At 41.1% G+C, this 20180-nt stretch overlaps 1 protein-coding gene across 1 annotated transcript; it reads left to right on the top strand.

Annotated features, from left to right (window-relative positions):
* The first annotated feature begins 2849 nt into the window (after positions 1 to 2849).
* LOC115176509 (PHD finger protein 1) lies at positions 2850 to 19314 on the top strand. The gene is made up of 15 exons (XM_029736539.1): positions 2850 to 3234; positions 3802 to 3880; positions 3998 to 4079; positions 4762 to 4848; positions 5363 to 5457; positions 5985 to 6133; positions 7576 to 7671; positions 8163 to 8231; positions 8453 to 8576; positions 8952 to 9019; positions 9284 to 9421; positions 11470 to 11548; positions 15574 to 15689; positions 15983 to 16066; positions 16217 to 19314. Exons 2-15 carry the CDS (start codon positions 3803 to 3805, stop codon positions 16542 to 16544), a joined length of 1593 nt encoding a protein of 530 aa, XP_029592399.1. The 5' UTR covers positions 2850 to 3234; position 3802; the 3' UTR covers positions 16545 to 19314.
* The last annotated feature ends 866 nt before the right edge of the window (positions 19315 to 20180 follow it).

Below are 20180 nucleotides of genomic sequence, written 5' to 3'. Positions count from 1 at the left end.
CCAAAGTTCCCTCTAAGCTGCATGTGTGCAGGCTGTAAGTATCTCTAAGAGGGCCACGCACGCAAAATAAATATCCCATGGAGAGAAGCACGAGATTGAACTTCACTCAACTTTCTAGAGTTTTCCCTGTTAGTTAACACTATTAATGTTTCCCTTTACTGTGGCAATGGTGATTGAATCAATGCAATATTAGCCACGTTTAATGCAACATACCGAAACAAAACGAATCCTGCAAGACTTAGTAATGCAAACTAAATATGCAAGAGATTTTGTTGTAGGCCGAACACATCGGAGTAGGATTATATTGCATTGAAACGCATGACTCAGCCCGTACTCTAAACAGACCTGTGTGGCATAACCAATCAGAGCTGCAGTAGGCCTATATGCAAATAGACAATTCCAAAGATGGATCTGTGCCATTTCCCTTGAACTGAACTGTGTTTACAGCATGAGCGATAGTGAGTAGATGCGCTTGTTTTGAGATCAAGGTGAGAGTTGCACGTAAGCCATGTGTGCACATTTTGTTAATATCCTTTGCTAGTTAATGAGTTAGCCCAGTTATAGATCATTTGTAGTCAGCAATAGGGGAGTTATTGCTTTCTTCAAGAGCACAAAACGTGTACAATTCTAGAAGTCTTTGAATAGCTAGTCAGGCAAACAGCTATTTTTTTGTCGTCTTAAAGTCTCATGGAATGTAGGCCTACATTGAACAGCACACATTGGCTGCTACTGTAGGCTGAATGATTAAACAGCTATTTCCATGTTAATATATTATGGGATGCTTTTTCTTCATTGTTTTTGATGGTAGGCCACTCTGGTAGGTCTACATTATAATCAAATAGCCACAGTAGCCTACTTGGCCACAGTTAAAACTGTAACTTAAAGCGGGTACAGCCTCAGGGTTTTTAGTACATTTTCACACGGTTCAAGTTTGCGCTCAGCAGACCTGAAATTTGCTCAGTGCTCAATTAGAGGGAACATTGTCCATGACGCCCCTGGATGTAGTAGCAAACTATCCTATTAATGGTGCTTGTTTCCTTCTATCTCTGAAAGTTTACTCTAATATTCTTAATTAAACCCTTCTGTAGACACTAGCCACATTGAGCGTTGCCTAGTTTTTATCAGAAGCTCATGACTGTCTGCTTCCCCTTCGCTCTGTCTCATGACAGAACCGCTCACAAAGCCCGGCTGTGTGTGTGAGAGGCATCTTTATTCCAAAAGGGAGAGCACATGAAAGGCGTCAAGTTGTCAACCTTATGACCCCTGCACAAGCCCCGTATTAACATGACTAGGGGTCATTTTTCTCTTCTGTGATGATACTAAAGTTGGGCTAATTGGCTCACTATCCTTTCTTGGTAAATAGTGAATCTTGCTGTGAGACTGCTAGAAGCATAATTCCGTTTTGCCATTATTCAAAGCGACCCTCATCCAAATGCTAATGATACATTCCAAACATCTCTTTCATCACACAGTTATGCGAACTGAACTGTAGTTCAGCTAAATGCCACCACTGCATTTTTATTAGCCTACCACTACACTACACCACTGACAGAGCAGTGCATTAGAAGGTGTAGTGTGCTCGCCATCTAGTGTTGCCAATGAGGAACTCATTGTCATCCTTTAGAAATGCCAGTGGCCATTTTGAGCACAATACTACCATATGCTTGATACATTCTTATGACAAAAACAAGCAAATGAACAAATACATGTGATCGAATGATACAAATAACATATAAGAAACACCTCATCACTTGTTGTTTTGACTATTAAATTATAGGCTATGTTGCCTACTCATAGAATTGTCAGTGCTTAGTTATGGTATGACACTTTAAAATGCCCTTTAATCTGCCGTTCATAAATTATATACATGAACGTGTGTGCAATTTCTAGGACTCATAATTAACCAATGGTAAATAAGTAAAATTGTTACTCATTCTGGCATTGGTTATTACCATGTTATGTTATCACCCAGTTGTTGTGAGGAATGAAAGCTTGTGTGACCAGTGATATTCATGGTGATAGTGAGCAGTGACAAGTGGTGATGACATTATTGAGCATATGTATAGATTATTGAGCTGTAAAGAATAGATGATTGATCATAGATATTCAATATTTCACAATAAGAGGAAATGCATAGGACAACTATAGACTGTTGTAAATCACATTCAACAATTCCCTTTGATGACAGTGACAAGTGCTCAAACTAATCCAAGTCTTAATTACCCTTAATTACTTAGGCTAACTTTATATAGTGTCCAAAACCTGAAAATAGGCTTATCTGGCAAGGGGACCACAAAGACTGAACAAATAACTCTATATAAACAATCACAATGTTTATTATACATATTGTATATTGCAGCCTTGGCAACATAATACAAATGTGTAGTAATATTAAGAAATTAGATAATTTATGATTACATTACGATTATAGTTTACTTTAGCTGGAAAGAAAGACAAATGCTGACTATAGCAAGGAAACTATTTATGGTGAAATTTACTGAATGGTAAAAAAGAAAAAAAGAAAGGTGAATAACACGTGTGAGCGCAGCTTCTACTGGCCCTTCTAAAACTTTCTCCAGGACTCCAAACTTGCAGCACCCTTCTTTGGGAGGTACCAATTAATGAGGTATGTAAACTTCCACTAATTGGCCACATAAACTCCAGCGACTATCGTCGTTGTCTGATTTTCAACTGGCTTTTAGCACAATTTAGTTCATTCTTCAGAAAACACAGCTTTCTTTGTCATAACGGTTTAGAGGTAATTTCTTCGGATGTTTAAGGTGTTCCCGCCGCCGTTGCCCCGGTCCCCCCTATCTCCCTCCCACTCTATCTCTCGGTGTTTTATGTCTGCGTCACAACAAGTCGGTCGAGAAAGAGGCAGGGATGATGGCGTCTCTCGCGGGTTGATTCTCGTGCTGCTCTGACAAACACGCTTAATAGCATCAATAGGTGGAGAAAAGAGCGCAAAGGCAAGGGAACATGACGAAACGACGTCGCGGAGGACAGACAGACAGAGAGAAAGACGGACGTACCGACGGTGTCTCACTGACGACTTGACTGACATACGCGCTTGGCACAGACACATACATGCACATCCACTTTGGCACACACGTAGGCTTCACATCCAACCGGGCAGTAATTGAGACGAGAGGAAAACAGAAGAGAGAAAATATTTCATGTCAAGCCGGCACAGGAATCGCTGTGACCCCAACGGAGAGGAGTTCGACTTGACAGGTAGCAATGGCTCTCTGTTCATCCAGCAACACTGTCTATGTTAATTTCTATTGATCTGAAAATGCTATTATGTATCATGTGTCTCTTTGACTTGAGTGCCTGCACTGGAACAGCCGCTGGATGTGCAGAGATTATGTCCATAGGCTACAGCGATTCCTTTCTATTCAAGTTTGTCGTTTTAGATTTTCAAAGAGGATACAACACAGAAGTGCATGAGAAAGCAAAGTATAGAGACGTACAGAGGTGTTACAATCAAACTACAGTGCAGTCATCATGCAGTGGTGAATGCATTTTCTCACGTGTTGTGTCATAATGGTTTGTCCTGCTCCATGCATGAGCACTTACACTCATCATTCAATCTGCTGGATTCTGACTGTGGCTATACTGGGTTTGTGAATGTAACCCTTTATCCACTCCAGCCAAGTGCCTATGGAACGATAAGGCCATAAACCTCTGTCAGCAATGGCAGCAAAGTATTCAGTGAATAAATCGGATTTCCATTTCACATGAGCCCCCTCCTCTCCCTCACCCCTTCTGTATCTCTCTCTCTCTCTCACTTCTCTTCAGGATGGGGGGAGTAAGTGAAGGGGATGATGTGTTAGCTCGATGGAGTGATGGACTACTGTACCTCGGCAATGTGAAAAGAGTAAGTGTGTGTGAGTGTGAGTGTGAGTGTGTGTGTGTGTGAGTGTGTGTGCAGTTGGAAAGTATTCTATTTAGGTTTGAGTGAACAATTCCACTCTGTTTCCATCCCTCTCCTCAGGTAGATGGAGTCAAGCAGTGTTGTCTGGTGAGATTTGAGGACAACTCGGAATTCTGGGTCCTAAGAAAAGACATTCACTCTTGTAAGACTTACAACTTACTCTTGTTTTCCTCAGTTAACACAAAACATTTAACGGAGGGTTTTTGGGCACTGTGGACTTACTTTTGAATCAAAGTATTATCCCCTAAAATGTGGATAAAACTATTTCATTCATATCTACCCTTTCTATAGCTAGGGGGCTAATTGAGGATTCTCCATTATCATATTTTAATCATCTTTACGTTTACCTTACCTTGATTCACCTCAGTTTAGAGTTGAAAGAAATTCATCAAATGTTTTTTGATGTTTCTCTCTCAGCTTTGAAAAGTTTGTTCTTAATTTGATGCTCTCTCTCCATTCTGATCCATTGTAGTTCAAAAGAATGTCGTGCAATGAAGGTCTTTAGTCAAGGTTGAAATACAACATTCCCTGGAAATGTTGGCATTTCTGGTGGGGGACTTTTAGGTGTAATTGGTGTATTTATGAATTTATTAGCGTAATGACTCCATAGGGAAATGGCGCCCCCACGTAGTTAGTGTAAAGTGAAGGGAAGCACAGCCAAATATCCGCATGTCAAAAGGAGTGAAATCTGAAAGGGTGCAGGAGACATTGAAATCAATGAAGTGGCAAGGAAATGAATCAATATACATAAATTAACACTGTTGAGTGATCTCTCTCTTTCTCTTCCTCTCTCTGATCCTCACTCCTTTTCTCTCTTGCTTAAGTCTCAGTTGGAGTGGAAGAGGTTTGCTGTGTCTGTGATGCCCCGCCTCTTAAAGAACCTCTCATCAATTGTCTTAAATGTCGTCACGGTAAGGAAACACAGCATGTTATGTACTAATCATAGAGGTATTGTCAAATAATAACTTATGATGGATAGGCACAACTCATTTAAATAAAGAAAAAAAGAATGCCATCTTTTTTTTCTTCAGGTTTAAAACCAGATAATATACTCTGAGTGTACAAAACATTAGGAACACCTTCCTAATATTGAGTTGCACCCCTTTTGCCCTCAGAACAGCCTCAGTTGTCAGGGGAAATGGACTCTACAAGGTGTCAACATAGGCCAGCATCTATGTAGGACTATGTTGACTCCAATACTTCCCAGAGTTGTGTCAAGTTGGCTGGATGTCCTTTGGGTGGTGGACCATTCTTGATACACACAGGAAACTGTTGAGCGTGAAAAACCCAGCAGCGTTGCAGTTCCTAATGTTTTGTATACTCAAGAGTATAATATTTCATGAAAAGAGACTAGGAAAAGTCCTCCATCGGTAGCATATACTCAGCATGTGAATTACGGTAAACACTCTCTCCATTCCGTAACAGGCTATCATCCTGAGTGCCACACTCCGTCCATTGAGCCGGAAGCTGACAGCAATTCTTGGATATGTCGGCAATGTGTCTTTGCAGTGGCAACCAAGGTTAGACTGCTAATCTTTCTGTTTCACACACTGCCTCTTGGCTCAGGGAAAATATCAATTTCAGACTTGTAACATTTTTTTTAATCTATCCAGAGGAAGCAATTTCAATACCAGTGTTGTGTTAAACAGTGTTGTCAATGGATATATCTGAAGGACACCACAGAAATGTTACAACTCTGTATTATTGTGCCTGGACATCTGACCAGTTCGTCAATGCAGATTTTTGTTCAAGATTATACTGTATTATTATTATGGTCAGTAATTCATGTATGCTCCAATTCTGTACTGTAGGTGTTAGATGAGGGAGCACTGTGGTTAAGGGCTAATTGTCCATCGGTCAATGTCCATATCTCATTGACCTGAAGATATTCTCAAGATATTATCTCACTCAGCTGACCTACAATAAAATGAGATGATCTGCTTTTTCTGGATAGTTCCCATCCAATGTCATCTATGTTGAATGTACTGACATGACCGGGAGTGGAGAGGTCGCTGTAGTGAATCGATTTGTCAACATTTTATTTCAGAGAGGGGGAGCCATCAAACGAGGACGGTTTGCCCGGCTCATGCAAATCATGAAACTTCGGCTGCCCTATCAGCTGTCATCTTTAGACTGGGACCCACAGCATCTGACCAACCAGCAGCAGTGTTACTGCTACTGTGCCGGACCAGGAGAGTGAGTGACAATTTATAGCTTCTAACAGATGCCCTCAGTAGATAAATGATGTTATACAACGGGTGGGTCTAATCATGAATGCTGATTGGTTAAAACCGCATTCCAGATGGTGTCTATTCCACAAGTTACCACTGACTAAATCTATGACTTTAAAATGCCTATTTACTCTGTTCCATCTGACTGCGCAATCCACTGATCTCCACTATAAAAAGCATCTAGACATTATCTCACATTTCTTTTAGACTATCATTTCATTTTTAACAGCGGAGATGTAAAAACATTGGTGTCTGTCTCTCTGACATTTGCAACATTGTTTCAATATTCAAATTGGATCTCCAGCTGTCCCATAGTAATGAACGAGTCGGGATGAGACAGACAGGAAGGCAGCTTTTCTCAGCCAGGTGAAAACATCAATCAGCATCATTTGTATGGATATATACAAATAACTATCAATAGAAAACAGGTCAAACGAAACAAAGTGCAGCTAGTTTGCTGTTTTTCCATCTTCAGTTTGAAGGGATTGTGTTAGCTGTGTTGTTGGCTAGCTCCTCTGAACAACAGTGTCCTAAAGAGAGCGCACATTTTCTATGCCAGGCGAAATCGCGCCTCATTAGCTCATTGTTATGGATGTACCCAAATAAATGTCACTAGAAAACAGCTTAAACAAATGCAAATGCAGCTACTTTGCTGTTATTCCTGCTGCACTGTTTGACATGACTGTAAGTTAGCCGTAGTTAGCTAGCTAGCAAGCAAGGGATAACAACGTTGCAAGTCAGTATTTCAATGGAACATTTAGAACAAACAACTGGGTTGCATCCATAGATACAGAACAAAAAGACTGAACGACCGGGTCGCGTCTCTGGGAACTGAACGAATGACCAGCCGGCTTGGGTAGCCACCCTAGATTTGTGTCGGGACTATATCTTGTGGAAGGATGAAATAGTATGAATACATTAATCCAAATAACGTTTATAATGAAATATGTCAATCATTATTTGAGTATGTTGTTAACCCGTTGTATAAAAGTGATAATGCCCCCAAAGTTGGTGTTTGGAATATATATTGGCACGGTTTGCCGGCCCTGGACTTTGTCTCGGTTCTAACAACACCCATACCAATATACCCTCCAAACACCAGCTTCTCTGGCATTATCACTTAATAATAACATTTTATAATGACTGTTTAGCACATGTATTGGTCAATAAGCTTTACTATTAATTTTCCTTACCAACAAAAACAAATAGAATATTCATGTTGGAACCCTGTATGTCCTTTTCACCGTTATATAGCTCTACTGTCAAGACATAATGTGTTTTTCAATAGAGTATTGCAGCCTCTTGAAAAATACATATTATACTGTACTCTTGTCAGGTAGCCACCAGATGTTAGCTATGTTTAGGCCATTGGGGAGTGTGGCTAATGTTTTTATTTATCAACTGCAGGTGGAACTTGAAAATGTTGCAGTGTGGAAGTTGTGGTCAGTGGTTTCATGAAGCTTGCACACAGTGTCTGACCAAGCCGTTGTTATATGGAGACAGGTGAGACAGAGTATTGTTATCTATAACCTTGTACTGCTTCTTTGCATTACTATTGTCAAACTACAACAGAGAGGTTATAAAACTGGCAGTGGTAGGGCTAATGCTGTTAGTGTTAATTGCTTATAGCAGTGCAGTGTTGTTATTCTGCCTCTCTGGTGTCCAATGTAATGTGGTAGAGGTTTAAAATGAATTCAAATTAGTCCAGTCCATTACACCATTATTGTCACATTAACCATCTGTATTATCCTACTGGTTTAATGCCCATGATATATTTATTATATTACTCTTTGTTTCTGCGTAGGAAAGTCATGTTTGAGATTGATGGTGAGGTAGAATGTGGTGGGTTGTTACATCTGCTAAACAGGTGATGGAAAGTGGGAAGAATTTGCTGACAGTAGCAACCATGTGCTATGTTATGTTTCCATTGACTTTTATATCTGGTCAATCACAGACAAAAATAGAATCATCTGTGTTCTATTTCTTTCTGAAAGGTTTTATGAGTTCCAGTGCTCAGTCTGTGCAAGCGGACCAGAGACAATTCAACGGCTACCCATGAGCTGGTAAAGCTATACAGTATCTGCTAAAAGAAGAATACATCATTTAAACTGCAGGGATTATCACACTGAAACAGTCTTGAAAACCAGTTTCTTCTGACAGGTTTATTGAGTCATGTGGGTTACAGTATGTTAATTCCTCTTACTCAATAATGTAATGAAAAGCTTTGTGATGTGATAAATTCTGAACTAACTGTCTTTTCCTGGTGTGCTTGTTGTAAATACAGGGTAGATTTGGCCCATTTGGTGCTCTACCACCTCTCCTTGTGCTGCAAGAGAAAATACTTTGATTTCGACCATGAAATCATGTCGTTTGCCAATGAGAATTGGGACTCTTTGCTTCTAGGCTCGGTATAAACATTTCCTCACTTACATGCTATGATGAAACGGTGTGAAAGTGTTAGCTAGCCGCATTGGTTAGCAGTCATGTGGTAATTATGTGCTTTGATTTCATTAGCTACATGCCATTGTTATTTAGCAGATTTTAAATGGTAAATATAATTTGTATTTTATGTGGCTCTGGTACTGCAGTTGCATTTAAATCAGTCATACCCTTTTTTAATGAACTGTTCACAAATCACATTAGTAACTAACTACGTTATCCATGGAAATGTTTACCTTTCGCCAATGAATGTCAATGTGTCTCTAAATGTGTTAACGTTTGTTTCAGGCTACCATCCACAGTGTTAATCAAACTCCTGATTTTCATTCCTCTCTGTCCCCCAGCTCTCTGACACACCAAGGCAAGATCGCTGCCACAATCTGCTCAATGCTTTGAACTCCAACAAAGACAGGTGAGAGTCTGCATATGATGCGAAGAATAAACAGAAGCCACAGCTATGCGTGACCAGATTTATGATAGCGTTGCTTCTGGAATTGTACATTTGGGTAAAGAAAATACAGTTAGTTAATTGTTTCTTAACTCTTTGATATTATCAACAGAGAACGATAAGAAAACAGACAATAATGATAACTTGTTTTAAAAAGAACGATGACCTGACTTTACAAAGTTGTTGTCTACAAGTTTTGAAAGTCTTTTTCTCTGTGACGTCATCCAGGTTTGTCTCTGGTAAAGAGATCAAGAAGAAGAAGTGTCTTTTTGGGCTCCAGGTCCGAGCTCCGCCTCCCCTGACCTCTGATTCGTCCCCCCTCATCACTGACCCGCCCATCAACATCACCCAAAGGAGAAGATCAGAGTAAGACCAACTTCTGTGATTTATTATTCTCTCATCATCACAAACACAAGCCTCAGGACTCAACTCCTTATATGGACACATTCATTCTAGTAATTAATTACACATTTACAATAGTGAAAAAGAGCGGCACCTTGTAGACGGTGGTCCTTCCATCTGGATAGGAATAACTGTTCCTAACTAAACAGGCACATGTGTGCCTCATTAAATCATGAAGGGAAGGACTCACTCATTTCACTCTGGTGAATATGTTTCTAACTAATATTTGTATCAATAAATACATCATCTATAGTGTGTGTGTGTGTGCATACGTGCGTGTGCGCATTCGCATGTGGACATTGATCATCTTGCTAAACATTCTCAACACCATCTTCTCTTTCATTCTCTATAGGCTTAAAATAAAAAACACATTTATACCAAAAGTTCAGACACACCTACTCATTCAAGGGTTTTTCTTTATTTTTACTATTTTCTACATTGTAAAATAATAGTGAAGACATCAAAACTATGAAATAACACATGGAATCAGGCAATAACCAAACGTGTTAAAAAAAATGGAAATAGATTTTATATTTGAGATTCTTTAAAGTAGCCACCCTTTGCCTTGATGACAGCTTTGCACACTCTTGGCATTCTCTCAACCAGCTTTACCTGGAATGCTTTTCCAACAGCCTTGAAGGTGTTCCCACATATGCTGAGCACTTGTTGGCTGCTTTTCCTTCACTCTGCAGGTCCAACTCATCCCACACCATCTCAATTGGGTTGAGGTCGGGTGATTGTGGAGTCCAGGTCATCTGATGCAGCACTCCATCACTCTCCTTCTTGGTCAAATAGCCCTTACACAATCTGGAGGTGTGTTGGGTCATTGTCCTGTTGAAAAACAAATGATAATCCCACTAAGTGCAAACCAGATGGGATGACATATCGCTGTGGTAGCCATGCTGGTTAAGTGTGCCTTGAATTCTAAGTAAATCACTGACAGTGTCAATAGCAAAGCACCCCCACACCATCACACCTCCTCCTCCATGCTTCACGGTGGGAACCACACATGCGAAGATCATCCGTTCACCTACTCTGCGTCTCACAACGACATGGCGGTTGTAACCAAAAATCTCAAATTTGGACTCATCAGACCAAAGGACAGATTTTCACCGGTCTAATGTCCATTGCTCGTGTTTCTTGGCCCAAGAAATTCTCATATTCTGATTGATGGTCCTTTAGTAGTGGTTTCTTTGCAGCAATTTGACCATGAAGGCCTGATTCACGCGGTCTCCTCTGAACAGTTGATGTTGAGATGTCTGTTACTTGAACTCTGTGAAGCATTTATTTGGGCTGCAATCTGAGGTGCAGTTAAATCGAATGAACTTATCCTCTGCAGCAGAGGTAACTCTGGGTCTTCCTTTCCTGTGGCGGTCCTCATGAGAGCCAGTTTCATCATATCACTTCATGGTTTTTGCGACTTCACTTGAAGAAACTTTAAAAGTTCTTGAAATGTTCCGTATTAACTGACCTTCATGTCTTAAATTAATGATGGACTGTCATTTCGCTTTGCTTATTTGAGCTGTTTTTGCCATAATATGGACTTGGTCTTTTAGCAAATAGGGCTATCTTCTGTATACCCTCCTACCTTGTCACAACAACTGATTGGCTGAAACGCATTAAAAGGAAAGAAATTCCACAAATGAACTTTTAACAAGGCACACCTGTTAATTGAAATGCATTCCAGGTGACTACCTCATGGAGCTGGTTGAGAGAATGCCAAGAGTATGCAAAGCTGTCATCAAGGCAAAGGGTGGCTACTTTGAAGAATCTCAAATCTCAAATATATTTTGATTTAACACTTATTTGGTTACTACATGATTCCATGTGTTATTTCGTAGTTTTGATGTCTTCACTATTATTCCACAATGTAGAAAATAGTACAAATAAAGAAAAACCCTGGAATGAGTAGGTGTGTCCAAACTTTTGACTCATACTGTAGTTTTCTAAGTGAAAACATTGCACCACTCCTCAAGTTATTGACTGTGTCTCTGTGTTGTTGTGTGGAGCAGCCCATTGTCACTGCCCTGCCAGAGGAGAGCGGTGGGGCCAGAGTCACGCAAATCAAAGCGGCGCATCATGGAGACACAGGTCAGTGCTTCTGTCTCGAACCAGGCATCAAGGGAGAGATCAGCCATCAGTCGCCCCCTCACTGTATAGCAAAGAGCTGCCTGGCATTGGAATGACTTGTCAGTCATAGTCAGTCAGTGTGTGGAGAAAAGATTCTCCTTATAGCCAGTGTTGTCTGCTTACATATTCTTCAAAGCCCAGCCTACCCCTCATACACTATTGAATTGAAGCTGGTTTAGGACTCGATCGAGTATGACAACATGTTATGGTCACGGGTTTAGAAATATATTTTTTAATATGAATAGAAAATACACATCCTTTTATACTACTGCTCAGGCTGGCTCCCTTATCCTGAGACAATAAATGTTATGGATCGGTCGTATTTCAGCGGGCAGTACTTCCAGCAGACTGTTGTATCCTGAGCGGACATTAATCATCTGCCATCTTGGGGCAGGTTGGTTATCCCAGGGAAAGTGAGAGGGGAAGGTACGCTGATATGCGGCATCTGGGTGCGCTTCCAAGTGCACTTTGCAGTCGATTACAGTTTGGCCAGGTGGCACTGGCACTTTGACAGTGCAGCATTGACAGAGCACCTTGATTTAAAGGGACAGCACGCTAGTAAGGGGATAATGCTAGTATACCACTGCTGTAATTACTGTATATGTTGTGGGTCACAGTCCAGCATTGGAGGTTGACAGAGCTGAGGGTGTGCTGAGAACTGAGAAAGCAAAGGATAGATGGGATAGAGTACTGATGCTTTTGTTGTTATGATAGTGAGCTCACACTAAGAAATGCTACCTCAATCTCCACAATATGAATCTACTTATCATAGGAAATGGAGGTGACAGATATACACTATATATACAAAAGTATGCGGACATGGCTATTTCAGCCACACCTGTTGCTGAACATCACACAGCCATGCAATCTCCATAGACAAGCATTGGCAGTAGAATGGCCTTACTTAAGAGCTCAGTGACTTTCAAATAGAGCAGCCCCTGCCAACTGTAAGTGCTGTTATTGTGAAGTGGAAACGTCTAGGAGCAACAACGGCTCAGCTGCAAAGTGGTAGGCCACACAAGCTCACAGAATGGGACCTCCACGTGCTGAAGCGTGTAGCACGTAAAATCGTCTGTCCTCAGTTGCAACACTCACTATCGAGTTCCAAAATGCCTCAGGAAGCAGCGTTGGCACAAGAACTGTTCGTTGGGAGCTTCATGAAATGGGTTTCCATGGCCGAGCAAATCACCATTCGCAAGGCCAAGCGTCCGATGGAGTGTTACAAAGCTTGCCGCCATTTGACTTTGGAGCAGTGGAAACGCGTTCTCTGGAGTGATGAATCACACTTCACCATCTGGCTGTCTGACGGACAAATCTGGGTTTGGCAGATTCCAGGAGAACTCGACCTGCCTCAATGCATAGTGCCAACTGTAAAGTTTGGTGGAGGTGGAATAATGGTCTGGGGCTGTTTTTCATGGTTCGGGCTAGGCCCGAATTACATTCTAGACTACTCCGGGATGCTGGCCTTCTAGGCAGAGTTCCTCTGTCCAGTGTCTGTGTTCATTTTCCCATCTTAATCTTTTCTTTTTATTGGCCAGTCTGAGATATGGCTTTTTCCTTGCAACTCTGCCTAGAAGACCAGCATCCCAGGGTCGCCTCTTCCCTGTTGACGTTGAGACTGGTGTTTTGCGGGTACTATTTAATGAAGCTGCCAGTTGAGGACTTATGAGGCGTCTGTTTCTCAAAATAGACACTCTAATGTACTTGTCCTCTTGCGCAGTTGTGCACCGGGGCTTCCCACTTTCTATTCTGGTTAGAGCCAGTTTGCGCTGTTCTGTGATGGGAGTAGTACACAGCGTTGTATGAGATCTTCAGTTTCTTGGCAATTTCTCACATGGAATTGCCTTAATTTCTCAGAACAAGAATAGACTGACGAGTTTCAGAAGAAAGTTCTGTGTTTCTGGCCATTTTGAACCTGTAATCGAACCCACAAATGCTGATGCTCCAGATACTCAACTAGTCTAAAGAAGACCAGTTTTATTGCTTCTTTAATCAGGACAACAGTTTTCAGCTGTGCTAACATAATTGCAAAAGGGTTTTCTAATGATCAATTAGCCTTTTAAAATGATACATTTGGATTAGCTAACACAACGTGCCATTGGAACACAGGAGTGATGGTTGCTGATAATGGGCCTCTGTACGCCTATGTACAGTTGTAGTCGGACGTTTACATACACTTAGGTTGGAGTCATTAAAACTAGTTTTTCAACCACTCCACACATTTCTTGTAAACAAACTATAGTTTTGGCAAGTCAGTTAGGACAACTACTTTGTGCATAACACAAGTAATTTTTCCAACAATTGTTTACAGACAGATTATTTCACTTATAATTCACTGTATCACAATTCCAGTGGGTCAGAAGTTTACATACACTAAGTTGACTGTGCCTTTAAACAGCTTGGAAAATTCCAGAACATTATGTCATGGCTTTAGAAGCTTCTGATAGGCTAATTGACATCATTTGAGTCAATTGGAGGTGTACCTGTGGATGTATTTCAAGGCCTGCCTTCAAACCCAGTGCCTCTTCTCTTGATATCATAGGAAAATCAAAAGAAATCTGCCAAGACCTCAGAAAAAGATTGTAGACCTCCACAAGTCTGGTTCATCCTTGGGAGCAATTTCCAAATGCTTGAAGGTACCACGTTCATCTGTACAAACAATAGTACGCAAGTATAAACACCATGGGACCACGTAGCCGTCATACTGCTCAGGAAGGAGACACGTTCTGTCTCCTAGAGATGAACGTACTTTAGTGCGAAAAGTGCAAATCAATCTGAGAACAACAGCAAAGGACCTTGTGAAAATGGTGGAGGAAACAGGTACACAAGTATCTATATCCACAGTAAAACGAGTCCTACATCGACATAACCTGAAAGGCCGCTCAGCAAGGAAGAAGCCACTGCTCCAAAACCGCCATAAAAAAGCCAGACTACGGTTTGCAACTGCACATGGGGACAAAGATCGTACTTTTTGGAGAAATGTCCTCTGGTCTGATGAAACAAAAATAGAACTGTTTGGCCGTAAGGACAATCGTTATGTTTGGAGGGAAAAGGGGGAGGCTTGCAAGCCGAAGAACACCATCCCAACCGTGAAGAACGGGGGTGGCAGCATCATGTTGTGGAGGTGCTTTGCTGCAGGAGGGACTGGTGCACTTCACAAAATAGATGGCTGCATGAGGAGGAAAATTATGTGGATATATTGAAGCAGCATCTCAAGACATCAATCAGGAAGTTAAAGCTTGGTCACAAATGGGTCTTCCAAATGGACAATGACCCCAAGCATACTTCCAAAGTTGTGGCAAAATGGCCTAAGGACAACAAAGTCAAGGTATTGGAGTGGCCATCACAAAGCCCTGACCTCAATCCTATAGACAATTTGTGGGCTGAACTGAAAAAGTTTGTGCGAGCAAGGAGGCCTAGAAACCTCACTCAGTTACACCAGCTCTGTCAGGAGGAATGGGCCAAAATTCACCCAACTTATTGTGGGAAGCTTGTGGAAGGCTACCCGAAACGTTTGGCCCAAGTTAAACAATTTAAAGGCAATGCTACCAAATACTAAATGAGTGTATGTAAACTTCTGACCCACTGGGAATGTGATGAAAGAAATAAAAGCTGAAATAAATCATTCTCTCTACTATTATTCTGACATTTCACATTCTAAAAATAAAGTGGTGATCCTAACTGACCTAAGGCAGGGAATTTTTACTAGGATTAAGTGTCAGGAATCGTGAAAAACTGAGTTTAAACGTATTTGGCTGAGGTGCAAATCTTCCGACTTCAATTGTAGATATTCCATTATAAATCAGCCGATATGTATCATTTGATACAGTATGTTAATAGACCTTGGTTTTTATTTAGATGTATTCACAAGCAGTATGAATTCTTCTATAAAGATAAGGACATGAACTGAAGTATCATGTCTGTGTGATTGGATTCATTGATTTGGCGTCAAAACACTAGCTAATCAGTGTTTCTCCTGTGTCCAGCCTTGTCCGCCCCCGGTCCCAGCCACCCCAATAGATCTTGTGCCATGTTGCCATGGCTACGTAGGTGGAACTAACCTCTACAACTCCAGGAAGTCGGAGGAGGAGCTGAATTTGGGGTTGGTGCTGTTATTGTATTGGTTACACTTTACATACTGTATAACAAGTAATAATGCATTGTACTGTATTTACAGTGTTAGCTTCTTTTTTTTTACATGACATCCTCATTGATTTAGGCTACCCTTATCAAATCAAATTAAATTATATTGGTCACATACACGTATTTAGCAGATGTTATTGCAGGTGTAGGAAATGCTTGTAATGCTTGTATTAGGCAGTATGTCAGTGGAAGTCCATGCATTGTTGCTTTTTGTCAGTTTTTTTTATTTTTATGTCCCTGCTTTTTCCACAGCTCTCCACCTAAGCGGATGTTTGCCCTGTATCACCCCACCTATAACGGAGCCCCAGCCATCTCCAGAACCCTGCATCACTATAGGTCAGTATTAACCCCAGCTCCTCCTGCTCTCTGGGGACTACCCTCAATCTAGACATCTAGAGAGGAAACCATAGCTGTGCCTGGATGACAATGGAAAAAAGTATGAATCGTGAAATATTAATTTCTCTCTCTCTCTCTCTCTCTCTTCAGTGCGGAAGATCCTTGTCGAGTGCCGCCCCCATGCCTCCCCTTCTCCCTGTCATCCTCCCACCATCACCACCACCACCACCACAACAACCACCACCACCAGCAGCAGCACCACCAGCACCAGCCTGGCCAGAAGTTGGATCCCTGCCCCTCCCTCCTGCTGCGTGACGTCCCTTCCTATCCCGGCGGCGTGGGGGGAGGGGCTGGGGGGGATGGGTCAGCTGTCAGGGGCTGGGGGGGCGGGGACGGGGTGAGGATTTTGGCGAGGCGAGTAACGCCAGACGGGAAGGTCCAGTACCTCGTGGAGTGGGGGAACGTGAGTGTGTACTGAGAGAAAGTGAGAGATAGATGGGGGGGGTGGAGGGAGGCAGAGAGGATCAACACACCAGAGTGCTTGGCAGGAAAGAGGGGATATGGAGAGAGAGAGGGAGAGGGAGAATGACTGTCGTGCAGGTGCCACATCAGAAATGTGTGGCAACATCAAGTACAAGCAAAACAAAAACCCCACACAAGGCAAATCCAGGTTGCTTAAACGATATCGCCTCCATTCTATATCATCACACTATGTGTTACTATATCTCCCTCTTTGCTAGTGTTTCTCCTATATTTGTACTGTATACCTTTGGAATATGCCTTTGCATTTATCATGTTTACGTTTGAAGATTGTATATACAGTATTTGATTATAGGCAATTTGTTACGTTACCTTTTGTCATACTTGATTTACATGATAGTATGTAATAGAAATATATTAGGAGCCGCAACAGGGCTTTTGTTTTATAGTTAGATTTCTATATTCACAATATATTATTATAGAATGATTTGATGTGGTTGCATAGTGCCTATCTGGATTGTGCATCTGCAGATTGAGAAGTTGACCTGAATCAAGGGATCAGGTGATTGACATGTATGATAACTATTCTATAAGGTTTTCTTCCTCATCCACCAGTTGCAATTGAAGAGTCACGACAATGTTGTGTAGGCTTTCGCACACAGAATTAGTGTAAAATACATTCCAAACAAATATTAAAACATCTCTTCAAGATTACTGATCAAAATCTTTGATCAGATAGCCATGGAAAATGGTCGCTCGTTGAGCCAGATTTGACTGTCAATTTGTCGAGGGGTGTTTTTGCTTTGTTTTAGGGAAGAGAAGTCAACAAATTATGGTATTATGTGCAGGTGAAAATATTTGTACTGTTTTCCATTTTCAGGCCATAGACAGAGGAGTCGGCTCCTATCTTCCAGGTTTACACTGAGGATGAGAGATAGCGTTAACTCTGGCCCACTTCCAAGCTGATACCTAAGCACTAGTCTGGACACTGTAGATCTGACAAGATTGGATAGATCTGAGCAATATGGCTTTATGTTTCATCCGGCCTATCAGAGGGAAAGGTGGAGCTTTCATCATATTTTTCAAATATCCGATCCTTTCAGATGTACCCAAGTGTCTAAGAGGTAAGGGGTTTGTGTTTGATTTGGAACTGGGCCCCAGAGATCATAGTGGAACAGGAGGTTGTGTATAGAACTCTAGAATATCATAGTGCAAGGTTCAGAGTTTATATTTATACAGATCCTTTATTTCTGCCTTTTGTGGGATAAAACACAGATAAGAGTAAATGTGTGTGTTGTATCCCCCAGAAGACAGATTGTGTTACAGGTGTAGTTACAGTAAATACGTAAATAACACAATAGGCAGTTATACTGTTATAATCATGTCAACAGAAAACATGTTCAGTATTTTTTTTAAAACCACAGCAAGATGTCGCCCGTTCCTCAGATTGAATGATGTGAAATATGCCATCTCTTACTTAAGCAATAAGGCCTGAGCGGGTGTGGTATATGGCAAATATACCACAGCCAAGGGCTGTTCTTAAGCACAACCAAACGCGGAGTGCCTGGATACAGCCCATAGACATTGTATATCGGCCATATACCACAAACCCCAGAGGTGCCTTATTGTTATTATAAACTGGTGAACAACGTAATTAGAACAACAAACAAGTAATTTTGTGTCATACCCATGGTATACAGTCTGATATACCACATCTTTCAGCCAATCAGCATTAAGGGCTCGAATGACCCGGTTTATAATAGTGAATAGATGATTGCTCAGCCTGGTCTCATAGACTAGACGTAACATAGTAAATGTAAATCCGGAACACTCAAATGAGTATGATATGTTATGTTTGGTATGGTTAGATAGGACAGAAGGTTACTTAAGGCAAAAAGGAAAGTAATGTGGATGGGTAGGAATATAACGCGAATGACTAGCAACCCAAAGGTTGCGTGTTCGAATCTCGTCACGGACTTTAGCATTTTAGTGCATTAGCAACTTTGCAACTACTTGCTACTTTGCAGCTACTTAGCATGTTAGCTAACCCATCCCCTAACCTTAACCCTTTAACTTAACTCCTCACCCTAACCTTAACCCCAACCCCTAGTGTAGTTAACGTTAGCCACAACAAGTTGGAATTCGTAAAACATCATACATTTTGCAAATTCGTAACATATTGTACAAATTGCAATTCCTAACATATAATAATACATCTACAAATTAATACATATCATACAAAATGTAACATATCATACTAATTGGAGTGTCACAGATTTACATTTACTATGTTAGGTCTACCCCTGAGTCTAGGTTGGATTGCAAAGGGTTTGGCACTTTCTAAACAGCAGTGCAGGTCAAATGAACCTCCCAACTCAGTCCTTCCCATCCCAGTTTAGGATTTAGATCATTCTCAGTGAATTTGGCTGTAGTTGAATAGGAAGAGGTCTGTGGAACCATCAATTCGATGGTAATGAATGTATCTGTATGTTTTCTATGGTAAAGTATGTCTATAGACCCGTCAAGTGTTCGTTACTGTAGGTTATAGATGGAACTATACAAAATGACTTCAAAGGACTGGGGTAAATCTGATTTTGAGTTGAGGAACAAGAAGCTAAGTCTTCTCTTTTTTTTAATTTTGTAGTCAAGTCCAAGTTTGGTTTGATGTATTTTTGGACTTTTGGTCAAATTACGTTTATACATGTATAACCTAGGCTGACACAGCTAATGTAAAATTAAAAAAATTAAAAGTTGCCCTTCACATCTTACTAATGTGCTTCAAGTGTTTTCTGTCCATTTCTGGTTTAACTTACAATATGTATAGGCCTATTTGTATTTACAGTAGGCCAGCCAATAATAATATGATGAATTGCACTTCAGAGACAAAGTTATTTTCTATTCTATTCCATTGTATTCTATTGGTATAGCAATAGACTACACACCCCATTCACATGCAGGTATTATGTGATGAATCAATAGCCCTTCTGCCAGACAAACAGACTGGCTAGTCCTTATGGCTCTGTTGCCAAGAATCTCTTTGCCATGGCATGTCAAGAGCAGTTGATTCATTGCAGTGACATTTCAGATAGCCTTGTGAATCTTAGAGGGCTATGTGGATGCATACTGCAGTAACTGTATGTTATTCTGTATAGACGGTGTCATTCTAATTAGCAGATCACTATTGGCCTTTACATAGGTCGGTTAGGCCGAAATGTATATTCAGCATGAAAGCTTTGGATGTAATTCTGTATAATGCATGTACCTACTTACGTTTCCCACTAGGAGGAGGTGTAAAGGAAAGATTGAAGTGCATTACCGTTCAGTCTCCAACTGCAGCTGCAAGAGCCAACCGCCAGGTGGTAGCCATAATCCAAGTTTGACCCCGTACTGTGCAGGCAGGTGAAGCAGCTGAGCCGAGCAGGACGCCATGTTGGCTCTATGGACCACTATTGGATCCAATTGGAAATTATCAGTTTCCAACTGCACACGTGATGCCATTACTAAGCCTGATAATGTGTAGGTAGGCACCATATATGTATAACTACTTTTAGCTTTGTTCATTTTAGGACACCAGCAACTTAAGGTGTATCGCTAAAAAATGACCAATAGCCTTATCAATAATATTGCCCATAAT

Source organism: Salmo trutta, chromosome 37 (assembly GCF_901001165.1).
Source record: "Salmo trutta chromosome 37, fSalTru1.1, whole genome shotgun sequence".
Lineage (NCBI taxonomy): Eukaryota > Metazoa > Chordata > Actinopteri > Salmoniformes > Salmonidae > Salmo > Salmo trutta.
The sequence above is the reverse complement of the archived record's forward strand: the minus strand, read 5'-3'. Positions and strand labels throughout refer to the sequence as shown.

What these genes read in the sequence shown, in the direction of transcription:
- LOC115176509 (XM_029736539.1), top strand. Translation starts at nt 3,803, where the DNA reads ATGGGGGGAGTAAGTGAAGGGGATGATGTGTTAGCTCGATGGAGTGAT. An exon ending in ACCCAAAGGAGAAGATCAGA is followed by an intron (nt 9,422 to 11,469) that starts GTAAGACCAACT and finishes TGTGTGGAGCAG; the next exon opens with CCCATTGTCACTGCCCTGCC. An exon ending in AGAACCCTGCATCACTATAG is followed by an intron (nt 16,067 to 16,216) that starts GTCAGTATTAAC and finishes CTCTCTCTTCAG; the next exon opens with TGCGGAAGATCCTTGTCGAG.